The 12,407-nt window shown below is 47.1% G+C and overlaps 2 protein-coding genes across 11 annotated transcripts in view; both read left to right on the forward strand.

Annotated features, from left to right (window-relative positions):
- LOC128403475 (ras-related protein Rab-11A-like) overlaps nucleotides 1-636 on the forward strand; it is a 211,216-nt gene extending 210,580 nt beyond the window's left edge. Inside the window, exon 7 of the transcript XR_008327957.1 lies at nucleotides 619-636. The gene's annotated coding sequence lies outside the window, so the exon portion shown is untranslated. The remainder of the gene's footprint in view (nucleotides 1-618) is intronic.
- The window catches only part of SEMA4A (semaphorin 4A), a 70,574-nt gene that overhangs the window by 49,279 nt on the left and 8,888 nt on the right, over nucleotides 1-12,407 (forward strand). For all 10 annotated transcript variants that reach the window (XM_053368249.1, XM_053368247.1, XM_053368248.1 and 7 more), the window contains 7 exons: nucleotides 3,600-3,760; nucleotides 5,323-5,385; nucleotides 6,914-7,012; nucleotides 8,373-8,484; nucleotides 8,875-8,982; nucleotides 9,228-9,358; nucleotides 11,931-12,100. In XM_053368249.1, the coding sequence (XP_053224224.1) occupies nucleotides 3,600-3,760; nucleotides 5,323-5,385; nucleotides 6,914-7,012; nucleotides 8,373-8,484; nucleotides 8,875-8,982; nucleotides 9,228-9,358; nucleotides 11,931-12,100 (844 nt within the window). The remainder of the gene's footprint in view (nucleotides 1-3,599; nucleotides 3,761-5,322; nucleotides 5,386-6,913; nucleotides 7,013-8,372; nucleotides 8,485-8,874; nucleotides 8,983-9,227; nucleotides 9,359-11,930; nucleotides 12,101-12,407) is intronic.

Below are 12,407 nucleotides of genomic sequence, written 5' to 3' on the forward strand. Positions count from 1 at the left end.
ACTTCTCTGTCACTGGCAGGGGTGGGCGGGACACTCTTGGGGGCACGGCCTCAGCATGCCTCATGGGTGGCCCAGCCCTGAAAGGAAATTTTAAGATTGGAAGAATTGGAAACTTAGAGGACAAAAATGACAGATTTGCCCAACTCTCACCTGGGATAGCTTCTTTCCAAACAGAAGTCACACAAAGAAGCACTTGTTTTCAGAAAAAGAGCTGAGTAAAGAAAGGAGGGGTTTGACCTGAGGGAGGGAGGAAGCCTAATGGAGCCCTTATGAGCATGTTTGGGTTAACTATCAAGCCATTTCCTGATGGCAGGAGGCAGGGTGTTAATTATAGGAAATGGATCTCATTCAGGACATGTTACTTTAAAAGGGACTGTCAAGATTGCAAGCACACATTTTACTCAAACTCAGTTTCCTGTTAAGCTACTGAAGAGTTTGGGGTGATGATCTAATTTCACTGCATTCAGGGCCGTCTTACCCGTAGGCCGTAGTGGTGCGGGGTGCCAGGGTGCCGGGCTCTCAGGGGCACCAGGCCAGAAGTCTGGGGCCCGAGAGCTGGAGTCTGGAGAAGCAGCCATAGCAGCGGGCGATGGCCAGGGGAGAAGAGGGGAGCCCCAGGCCCCCCGAGGCCTCGCCACCCCGCGCTCCACCAGAAATGGCACCCCGCGAGGCCGGTGGCGGGAGTTCCCCGCGCCTTCCTCTGCTGTGTTTGCCCTGGCTGGGCCTGGCCTTGGCACTGGTGGTGGCCTTGCTGGCCGCAAAGTACTATCGGGACTTGGTGGTGGCCCAGCGGCAGATACTGGCGCAGGGAACCTCGCCACAGGGGATGGAGAAATCTTTGCGAGGCGTCTGCAGGGAGCGATACTGGAAGTCGGGGCTTCTTGGGGGGCAGTGAAGGGGAGAAGAGCAGAGTCAGGGCTGGTCTCGTGTGGCTGAGAAGTTGGCGGGCAAAAAAAGGCATTTCGGGGGTGCCTTTTGTTTTGCATTTGGGGAGCCTTTTCGTTTTGCAATCTGTGTATAGTGCAGCCCCGGAGCTGCCTGTTCAGAAAGGAAGCCTTGTGACTTCCAAGTAAAGTGTGTATCGCATTGCAACTTCACAGTGCCGTCCTCTTCCAAGTCCCGTGTGGGATTCTTCAGCGGGATATCCCAGTGAATAGGCTGGTAGCCTGAGGTTTGCGATTGTCCATGTGCTTGGGAGCAAGTCCGCTTGAATACCACGGGGTGCCCTTTTGCGTAGACTTGCATACGCTTGCAATGTAAATACACCTCACGTAGCATTTAATGAATGTAGGCAATTAACAGCCACAGGGATGGGATCGCCGTCATTGCACTTCTTCCGTAACATTAGTCATCCAATGAAGCACGCTGGTGGGAGATTCATAGGCACAAATTTATTCACCCTGTACAATCCAGATGTTGTTGAACTACAACTCCCACCAACCCAAGCCATCGGATTTGGGGGCTGGTAGGAGCTGATGCGAATTGTACTCCAACAACATAATATGGGGTGCGCCACAATATCTGCCCCTGCGGTACATAGTTGAACTATGAGATTTGTTGCCACAAGCTGTGATGATGGCTACAGGCTTAGATGATGTGTGTGACATGTTCATGAAAGGCATGTTGTGGCTGTTAGCTATAACGGCTACCTAGAAACCTCTGTGTTTGTCCGAATGCCAGTTGCTGGGGTGGCTGTCTTGTCATGGTTGTGGGCTTCCTAGAGTATTTGGTGTGTGATGCAGAACTAGATTTAAGTATTTCCAAGGGGGAAGTGCCAGGCGCTGCCCAGGAATTCGAGGAAAACAAAAGTCCTTTGGAGGTTTTTAAGCAGGGGTTGGATGGCCATCTGTCATGGATGCTTTAGTTGAGATTCCTGCATTGCAGAGGGTTGAACTAGATGACTCTTGGGGTCCCTTCCAACTTCACAATTATGTGATCTCCAGTGCCAGAGGCAGCATGCCTCTGAGACTGTGTGCACACCATACTTCAAAGCACATTTAACATGCGCACGCACTACAAGAATCCTGGGAACTAAAGGGTGCTTGAAAATGCCACTCTAATGTGTAACTACAGTTAATAGGATTCTTTTTGGGTGGGCGGGTGCTTCAGAAGTGCTTTAAATGTTTGGTGTGTATGCAGCCAGAATATGAGTTACTGGGGAATGACAGAGAGAGGGCTATGGTGCTCATGTCCTGCACAAGGGCTTCCCATAAACATCTGGGATGGTCAATGTAGGAACTGAATGCTTGACTAGATAGGCTCTTAGTCTGATGCTGCAGAGCTCTTCCTGAGTGAGGATATCCCAGAATTCTTCTTGACATATAAGCATTGTTTTTAAGTGAACAGGGAAACATTACTGGTGGTTCTTTTCCTCAGTACTGTGAATGAGGTACACCACGAGGTGCCTGGCTTTGCTCAGTTGCAGACGCCAACGTCTTGGGCTGCTTTGTTGCCCTGGGCTGGGGGGGCGGATCTTTGCACCCCGGCGCCGCATATGCTTAAGACAGCCCTGACTGCATTCACTTCCTCCTTGTTAGAATGAAAAGTGTGGACATTCATTGCACTTTCCTTGCTTCCCCATTTCCACATCCAGCAGCCTCAGGATGGCTGCAGTGGGCAAGGATTGGCATGGAGCAGGTTATGGCTACATGAACACTCTGCTTTTCTCATTAGGGACTCATGGTGACATATATGGTTCTCTTCCTCCCAGTTTATCCCCACAACAACCCTGTGAGGTAGGCTAGGGTGAGAGATAAGTCAAGGTCACCCAGTGAGCTTCATGGCTGAGAAGGAGTTTGAACCCAGGTCTTTGAGCTCTTAGTCTGACAACTCTAATCAACACATTTCACTGGCTCACGTGGCTGCCAAGATTCGGTTTCTTCGTTTTCTCCCCAGTATTTTTTCACTTGCTCGCCAAAAAAATGTTCACAGATCCAGACTTAGAAAATTCTCTACCCTTTGTCAAAGACAAAACTTTTAATAATAAGAATACCTAGCTGTTGCTACTTTCAAACTTAACACTTCTCATCATTGTAATCCTACCAACACCCTTGTAAGGTAGGCCAATTATTATCCCCCATTTTTTGCACAGGGAGGGTGCAACCTGTACAGGCTGTGGTCTATACTTTGAGAGTGAATGCAATCAGGCAGACCAGCTAAACCAGCCCTCCTTCCTCTTTACTGCCCCTGCCACCAGAGTAGACACAGAACAGGGGGGCTGTGGCGGTGGCAAAGAAGCATGACCCTCTCCACCCAGCCCAGTCCCCTGATGGAGATGCAAATCTCCTGCTTTCCAGTCTTCCACTTGATTGGTTCATGAGCAGGGAGGGGGGTGATGACCTCCCCTCCTCACTGATTTGCACAGCTAAGCTGGGAAAGGGGTTGTGTGTGCTGTGTATGTGTGTGAGAGAGACAGAAAGTGGTTTGTGTGACCACGCCAACTTTTGGCCATGTCCACCCCAGAAGGCTGGCTATGGGTGGATGATGCTCCCCCACCCCCCACAAAAATTATTAGCCACCCCTAACTTTAGGGGTTACAATAATTTCTGAAGAGGTGTTCTAAAAATAAATGAACCTAACCATCTTTTCTCCTTCCTCAGGGGATTCCAGCCGAATAGTTTTCTCATTCCACCAAAAGGGGGTTCAGAATTACGACACTTTTCTCCTGAGCAAAGACGGGGCAACTCTCTATGTGGGAGCCAGAGATGCTATCCTTGCTCTTGACATTGGCAGCCCTGACTCCATCAGGCTGAAGGGTGAGGTGAGTGGGAAACGGGGATTTGGGATAACACGTGCTGGGGGTGGGTCTGGGGTGGTGTTCTGGTGATGACTGGCCTTCTGCCCCCTTTTGCATAGCTACCACCTCATCTCTTTAGAAAGCTCAACCCCCAGGGGGTGGCGATTTCTTCGAATCCCAAAGAAATACCCACAAGGAGAAGCAGGGATTTGCACCAATTCCCCTTCTCATTTCCTCAAGACCAGCGTGACTTACTTTTTCCCAGCAAAGCCTGCCGTTATAAGATCATGAACCAAAGGGTCCTAGGCTCGTGAGGGGGAAGAATGCTCTTTCAGTTTAGCCGCAAGAACGAATTTCCTAGAATTTCTTTAGACTCAGATAGAAAATAAGAGGTAAGAGTACAAAGATGAAAGCAGAACAGTACGTCAAAAACAAAAGAAGCAGTTCAAGCCAGGTCTAGCTAAACTGTTTTGGTTCCTTACAGGCAGGTTTCTGGACACTTCAAGTACAGGAATCTTATGTGGGGATTGCGTTCTGGGGGATTTTTTCCCCCAGATGCCCTGCCCCTTGCTACCACCTTCTTAATTCCTTTTTTTTTTGCCAAGCCTGTAAAGCTGAATGCGCACAAAGTTAAATGCATGTAAGTTGAGAGCTTTCTGTGTAGAATTAAAAAATAAATAAATTGTACCCTGCCCATCTCAATGAGTTTCCCGAGCCACTCTGGGCTGCTTTCAATAGAATATAAAAGAAGCCACCAAAATATCAGATGTTAAAAGCTTCCTGATACAGGACTGTCTTCAGATGTCTATGGAAGGTTGTATAATGATTTATCTCTTTGACATCTGATGGGAGGGCATTCCACAGGGCAGGCGCCACTACTGAGAAGGCCCTCTGCCTGGTTCCCTGTAGCTTTGCTTCTCGCAGTGAGGGAACCGCCAGAAGGCCCTCAGAGCTGGAACTCAGCTTCCAGGTTGAACGATGGGGGTGGAGGCACTCTGCACTCATGATCCAATGCATTGAAGACCACAGGATTATATAACAACAGCCCTCTCTTAAAAGGTGCCATCCCAGGTCCTGTTTAACCAGCAGAATTAGCCAGCTGATCACCTTCACCAAAATAATGTCCAGGGGCCAGAGACAGGTGGCTGTAAGGTGGGGATAAGCCACCTAGTGAAAACCGCAACATTATCTCAATTTGTGGACAGGACTTCTCCGTTAACAGATAATAGAGGACTAGGAAGACTCAAGAATCTTAAAAGGAGCAGACTGGGGACAGCAGAAATGTGCCACAACTGGCACTTTTCCAAATGTTGTGGTGCCGTTTCTCTAAGTGGGCATAAAGAAGCATGTATTTGGACAGTGAGTGGAAGGAAATAACTTGCAAAAAATGTACTATATTATTAGAGGAAACGGCATACTGCAATTTGCTTATCAGCCCTACAATGCTGACAAATTTCACGAGGGCATTAAAAAAAACCCACAAAGGGATTTGCAAATGTGGAGAATTGAATTTTAGACTGGAAAAATGAGAAACTCACAGAATTACTACTACTACTATCTAAAGCCTTTTCCTTTTCCTGTGATAGATACTGTGGGGCCCCACAGCCACAAAAAAGGTTGAGTGTGTCTTCAAGAAGAAAAGCAATGAGGTAAGATATGTCTATGTCTCTCTGTGTGTGAAGCTTCATTTCCTTGCTTAGGAATTATAACTTAGTCTGTATGTGTGTCTGCATGCAGCAAATATAAAAGCAGACCCTGAGTGGGGTGGGGGTTGAATCAGGGCCAGTGGACATGGTGCTGACGAAAAGGGAGCTGAACTCTTTCCTCCTGCATTTGGCTGGTTTTGGTCCCTATCTGCACTCAAAAACTGCTGCCTGACCCATGGGGTGGGAGTGGGGGTAAGATATAGGAAACTCAGCTGTGCAAGAAGGAGCAGCATAAAACCAGGGGTGGTTCTGCTTGCAGGTCTCCTGTGCCATGTCTAGTGTGCCTTCAAATTGGTATTTTCTGTGGGGCCAGGCGAGGGAGGAACAAGTCAGTCCAGACGTATGCTTAACACAACCTAAAATGGCTTCAGGACTGTGGGATCTACTCTGGGTGGGTGGGAGGTTGTCTGTTTTTTTGGGATGAGGGGATTACTTGCTCTCTCAGATCCACTGGTGCCAGGTGCAAACCATGTACATTGACAGTTAAGAGAATTTTGAGCCCAGGAGTTTGTCTTGAGTGCTAGAACTGAATGGAGATCACAGTCCATAAACACACACACACACAGCCATTCCTGGTCTGCTTGCTCTGCCTCCCCCCCCCCCCCATTTCTTCATTCCAACAGTATAATTTAAGGGGTGGGTGGGGGTCTTTGTTTTTGCCATTGTTAAACTGTTGAGAATCAGAAATCCTTGCCGATGTATTTCAAATCACCCAGGGCACTTGTCAAAGCAGAATTATGCACAAGTGTCACTCCCCCTGGTGGATAGTTTATTCATTTGCTTATTGGGGAATTTATAGCTTGTCTTTGGACAAGAGAGACCCTCAAGGAGCAGTAATGAAAACCAAACAGACAGTCTTGACTGTAAGCTGATTAAACAAAGGAGAGAGAGAGAGAGAGAGAGAGAGAGAGAGAGAGAGAGAAGGGGGGGGCAGCAGCCTCCCATACTTGAAACTAAAAGCCAAAGCTTGTCTGGATAAATAGAAGTTTGGGGTCTATATAAAGCTCTTGAATCTGTCAGACCTGAGCAGGTAATTCGTTGGGAGCCATAACTGTTGGGAGCCACCACCAAAAGGCATTCTTCTGGAGTGCCTCCCAATCCTAACAGATGGCGGGGCTTTGCTAGATTTTGAAGAGCAGGATGGTGCCTCTGTGTCATGGCCCCTTATCTTGCACAGCCTCCTGAGCCAGGTGAGACTCATTGGAAGAGGAAGAGTTACCCCACGAAAGCAGCTGTAAGAAGGGCCCATAGCCTCCCATGTAGAGGAACTGCAGGCTTCATGTTTTAAGGAAACAAATAATGCTTCAGAAACCCATTCGAACTTGCAAGCAGAAAAGGGGCTGCTTTCGCGTGCATTCTGTACACTGTAGGGACACAGTTGTGCATTTTGACAACCTCCCAGTGGAAACTTCCTCCGGGATGCAAATTTAAATGGGAGCTGAATCTTGATTTCCCCTCTTCATCTCCACAGACAGAATGTTTCAATTTCATCCGTGTCCTGGTGCAGCTGAACGACACACACCTTTACGCCTGCGGGACGTACGCTTTCAGCCCCACCTGCACTTATGTTGTGAGTTCCTGGGGCAGAGAGGGAAGGGGGTGGGCTCCACTAGGCTAGCAACCAAGCAAGGGGTAGCCAAGGTGGTGCCCTCTGCCAGTTGTTGGACTCCAGCTCCCATCATTCCCAACCACTGGCTATGCTGGATGGTGCTGATGGGACTTGTGGTCCAACATCTGCAGGGTGCCACATTGGCTAGTCCTGGACTGGCGAAAACCTCTGCATCCTTTGTGATGTTGCATCTAATCTCTAGGGGAGCACCCTTGGATTTCCAGACTGCTATGCTGCACCCCTGAGCTATAACTGCCTCGAGAGACCCAATGGATGCCTTGTACCACCTGCTCGCCCCTGAACTGGAGCAGCCTAGTAACTAAGAGGCTGAGGCAAAAGACCAGAGATCTCTGGTTTGTATCTTGCTTTGCCATGAAGTCGCTAGATGAACCTTAGGCAAGCTGTTCTTGCACACATCTCATAGAATCATAGAATCATAGAGTTGGAAGAGACCACAAGGGCCATCGAGTCAACTCCCCCATCTGCAGCATGGAGAGAACAATAAAAGTTTGGTTGATTCTCAGAGCTTAGTCTCACCATTTTCCAAACACAGCCTCATCTAGACATAAAACTTTGAGGTTTTCTACAATCAAGCAGTATATATATGTATATGTGTTGGTGCTGACCTTTTAAGGTCAGCCCAGTATATCTGAAGGAGCGTCTCCACCACCATTCAGCCCGGACACTGAGGTCCAGCTCTGAGGACCTTCTGGTGGTTCCCTCACTGCGAGAACTGAGCTTACAGGGAACCAGGCAGAGGGCCTTCTCTGTAGTGGTGCCTGCCCTGTGGAACGCCCTCCCACCAGATGTCAAGGAAATAAACAACTATTGGACTTTTAGAAGACATCTGAAGGCAGCCCTGTTTACGGAAGTTTTTAATGTTTGATGTTTTATTGTGCTTTTAATATTCTATTGGGAGCCACCCAGAGTGGCTGGGGAAACCCAGCCAGATGGATATGGGGTAGAAATAATAAATGATGATGAAAAAAATCAAATGAAGCCAAAGCAAAAAAAGCTTATTGAACATCTGTGAACTAGTCAGGCATTCCTGCTTGACCTAACCTAACCTCCAAAGGTGTTTGGAGGATCAGAACAAAGCAAGGGATACACATAAGGCACCCAGAGCGTCCTAGAGGAAGAGAAGACCCATGCCCAAAATGCAATAGATAGAATCATACAAAAAGAATTATGCAAAACTATATTAGGAAGAAATGACATTTCTCAAATTCTGCAGCAAATAGGGATGCTTGCTTTTTGAAGGACGCTTTCCAATACATTCTTTTTTCCTTCTTTCCCCCCTTTTCTTTCCCTGGCTTGCTAGGACCTGGAGAATTTTACCCTTGCGACTGATGTAAACGGCAAACCTCTCCTCCTGGAAGGGAAGGGCATTTGCCCCTTTGACCCTCAACATCAGAATACAGCAATCATAGTTGGTGAGCCCTTGTAACACCCCAGAATCATTGCCTGTCCCCCTCTCCTGCCCCACGACACATTACTGAAGGCTCTAATCCAGCCTTCCCCTCCAGATGTTTTGGACTACAACTCCCATCAGCCCCTGCCAGCTGACAATAGAGGCCTGTGCTGTGCGCGGCCCCATGCTGGTGCCTTTCCCAGGGATGTGCACTGGAGATGCGATGCCCATTCTGAGATTTAACTGTTATGGGCCCTGGGGAGGGAGCTGAAGGGTGGGGAAGTTAGCAAAGCATACTGACTGACAAGATATTTAGACAGGCAAAAAATGGCGGCAGTGAATTACCAGAACTCCAGAAAACAGGGACTGTTCCTGAGAAGGAATCATCTTGTTTCCTGCCTTTACTCTGCAGATGGCGAACTTTACACGGGTACCAGGAACAACTTTCAAGGCAACGAGGCCATCATCACTCGCACCCTGGGCAGCAGGACTGTTTTGAAGACAGATAACTGGCTGCATGGTAAGAGCAGAACTGGAGGACTGGGGAAGGGGGAAGGGGGAAGGGTCTTAGTCCGACCCCCAACTAGAATCCAGTGACTCCCACCATCCACCATGGCCTGGTCGCCTAGGCAACTGATAAGTTAATGGATTGGTACCCAGAGAAGATGCATCTCCTAGGCAACAAGCTTTCGCCTGGGGATTCACGCCAGCTGAGTCAAGAACTGGGAGGGCAAAGGGGATCTCATGTCTGGCTTCCCTCTCCAGGTGATGCAGCTTTTGTGGCCTCCTTCAACATCCCGGTCGACGACAAAGTCTACTTTTTCTTTGGGGAAACAGCTAAGGAGTTTGACTTCTTTGAAAAACTGACCGTCTCCAGGGTGGCTCGTGTCTGCAAGGTGAGCCGTCTCAAGAATCAAGGGAGCTTTTGAGCTGGGACTTGTTTGGGCTCAGCCCCAGGAACATATTTTCCGTGGCAAAGCTTTGGCTCTTGAATGTCTGAAGGAGTAACACACGAGCATGTGCAGAATGAAGGCTGCCCCTTGCCTTCGTTCATCACATATCTGGAATTGGAAAAGAGGGTTTCCCAAGAAGGAACTGGAGCCAGAATTTAATTTTAATTATTTTGCTAACATATTGGAAAGGTTTTTCCTTTAGGAAAAAAGACAACAATAAGGCCGAGGTTGGTAGGTTGGAGCAAGGAGACATAATAGAGATTTATTCCCTTTTGGACAATAGTGGACTGCCAATGATTTTCCATCCCCCTCTCATAATGCTTGAATTATAAGAAGTAGATTTGGAGCAGACAAATGAAAGGACGAAGTGTAATTTGAGAATCCACTGGCACAAGATGTACTGATGGCTGGTAGCTAAAATAGTCTTTAGTTTTGGATTTTTTAAAAAAGTATTGGACAAGTTCACAGAGACTAGGTCAGCCAGTGGCAATTAAATAGGACTTCTATGTTCAATCTCCCTCTGAATTTCAGATGCTTTCATGCCCTTGCTCCTATCCATCCTTCCTGAAATCTCTTAACTGGAGACCAGAACATAAGGGGAGCTTCTGCTAAATCAGAAAGGATGCCTTTCTAGGGTTGCTTTCCCAAAACTGATGCCCACCAGATGTTAGTAGTAGTAGTAGTAGTAGTAGTAGTAGTAGTAGTAGTAGTAAAAGTAGCATCATCATCATCATCATCATTGCATTTATTAGCCTTCACCAGCAGGTCGAAGGGCAGGTTGTAACAATTTAAAATTCAGAATTAAAGATAGGAAAAGCAATTAGGGGTGTTCTACTACTACTGCCATTATCACCGTCCATTGGCTGTACAGTTAGGGCGAGTAACTCCAGCATTGCAGCATGTTCCTTTGGGTCCCTTCCAACTCTACAATTTTATTACAGTGGTACCTCGGGTTACAGATGCTTCAGGTTACAGACTGTGCTAACCTAGAAATAGTACCTCGGGTTAAGAACTTTGCTTCAGGATGAGAACAGAAATCGTGCAGTGGCAGTGCAGCGGCAGCAGGAGGCCCCATTAGCTAAAGTGGTGCTTCAGGTTAAGAACAGTTTCAGGTTAAGAACGGACCTCCGGAACGAATTAAGTTCTTAACCTGAGGTACCACTATATTCTGTGAACATTTGTAGGGTTGCAAGCTATGGAATGACTCTAGCATAGGGATATCAGAAACCGCTGGTGAAAATTGAAAAGGAAGTGAAAATTGCTGCAATCTGTGCTTCCGTCTGTGGCCAGGAATGGAAATCAGTCAGGCGAATTCTATTCATACTTGTTCACATAATTTTGTTGTGTTTTTTTAAGCACACAAACAATACATAATGAATGGCTTATTAAACATTGTTTAATGTTCCTCTTTTACATTGTGATGAATGTAACTTCGCAATTTACATAACTTACACTAAACAGCAGACAGCAAGATGAATAACATAGTAGTTGGTAAAATCTGAACTGCAGTGGAATGGAAGCAGTGCTGATTGTGACAAAATGCAGTTTGGAGGGGAAATCACTGCTTTCTTACATCCCAACTCCAGCATCTTGCTGTTTCTCTCAAAGGTCAACCAGACTCCTCTGCAGTGGCGTAGTGTGGGGGTGCAGGGGGGGCCGGCCGCACCAGGCGCAACATCTGGGGGTTAGGGTTAGGGGGTGCAAATCCACGGGTTAGGGGGTGCAAATTACTTGCCTTGCCCCGGGTGCTGACAACCCACGCTACGCCACTGCTCCTCTGGGAAGCCCAGAAGCAGGGCAACCATGTAGGGAACAGCTAGGGACTGAACCTGGCTCCAGATCATAGGTGGCAAACTTCACACAGGCACAACGAACAACTTTTCAAGTGTGTATTATAAATAGTTAAATAAATGGGAAGAAAAGTCACAATGCACATCCTCAGTGTGAGGACTAAGCATATGCTTTTACCACTGTTGTTGTTTAATACATTGTGATTCAGGTTTCATTATACAATCAAGGCCAAAATCCAGAGACAAATGTGCAATATTGCATAAAACAATAAAACAAAGCAAACAGTAACATTGACAGGATTAATACAGACAACCAGCAATCTGATTATCCCAACAGAGCCATTAGACAATTCAGGGGCTACTTAGGGACCTGAGGGTGAAGGGGAGGTTAATAATAATAATAATCCATTCCGGAAGACCGTTCAACTTATGAAATGTTCGAAAACCAAGGCGCAAAGGGCAGTCTGCAAAGTCAATGAAGAAAATTGGAAAAAAACTCAGCAGAAGCCATTGGACTTCTGAGGCGCGTTTGAAAACGGAAGCACTTAATTCTGAGTTTCGCCATTCGGAAACTGAAACATTCGGCTTCCGAGATGTTCAGCAACCGAGATACCACTGTCTACTCCTTCAATTGGTCTGCTATCAGGCCAACAGTGAGTAAGCGAGGAGGGGGTTAAATTGTCTCCCTGGTTTGGTAGTGATGCTTGCTTTTCCATCCTCCCTAGAATGATGTTGGAGGAGACAAGGTATTGCAGAGGAAATGGACCACATTTCTGAAAGCTCAGCTGTCTTGCACCCAGCAGGGGCAGTTCCCTTACACCGTCATCCAACACATGTTTGCCCTCCCACAGCCTGGAGGTGGTGCTGATTTCTACGGTGTCTTCGGTTCTCAGTGGTAAGGCTGTGAGGGTCTTAGTCTTAGTGGGGGAGAAGTTTGGGTTGGTCTGCATTTTAACGGGAACCTCCCTAATCTGCACTTCCCCAAACATTAAATAAAACATTAAATTTGTATCTGAAGAAGTGTGCATGCACATGAAAGCTTATACCCAGAACAAACTTAGTTGGTCTCTAAGGTGCTACTGGACAGTTTTTCAATTTTTCTGTTTATTAAATTAATTGAAACACAACTATCCTTCGAAACTTGCGCTTCTCTGAATTTTGCAATTTAGTTCTCCAGCCCCAAATTGCATCTCTTATTGATA

Source organism: Podarcis raffonei, chromosome 16 (genome assembly GCF_027172205.1).
Source record: "Podarcis raffonei isolate rPodRaf1 chromosome 16, rPodRaf1.pri, whole genome shotgun sequence".
Classification (NCBI taxonomy): Eukaryota; Metazoa; Chordata; class Lepidosauria; order Squamata; family Lacertidae; genus Podarcis; species Podarcis raffonei.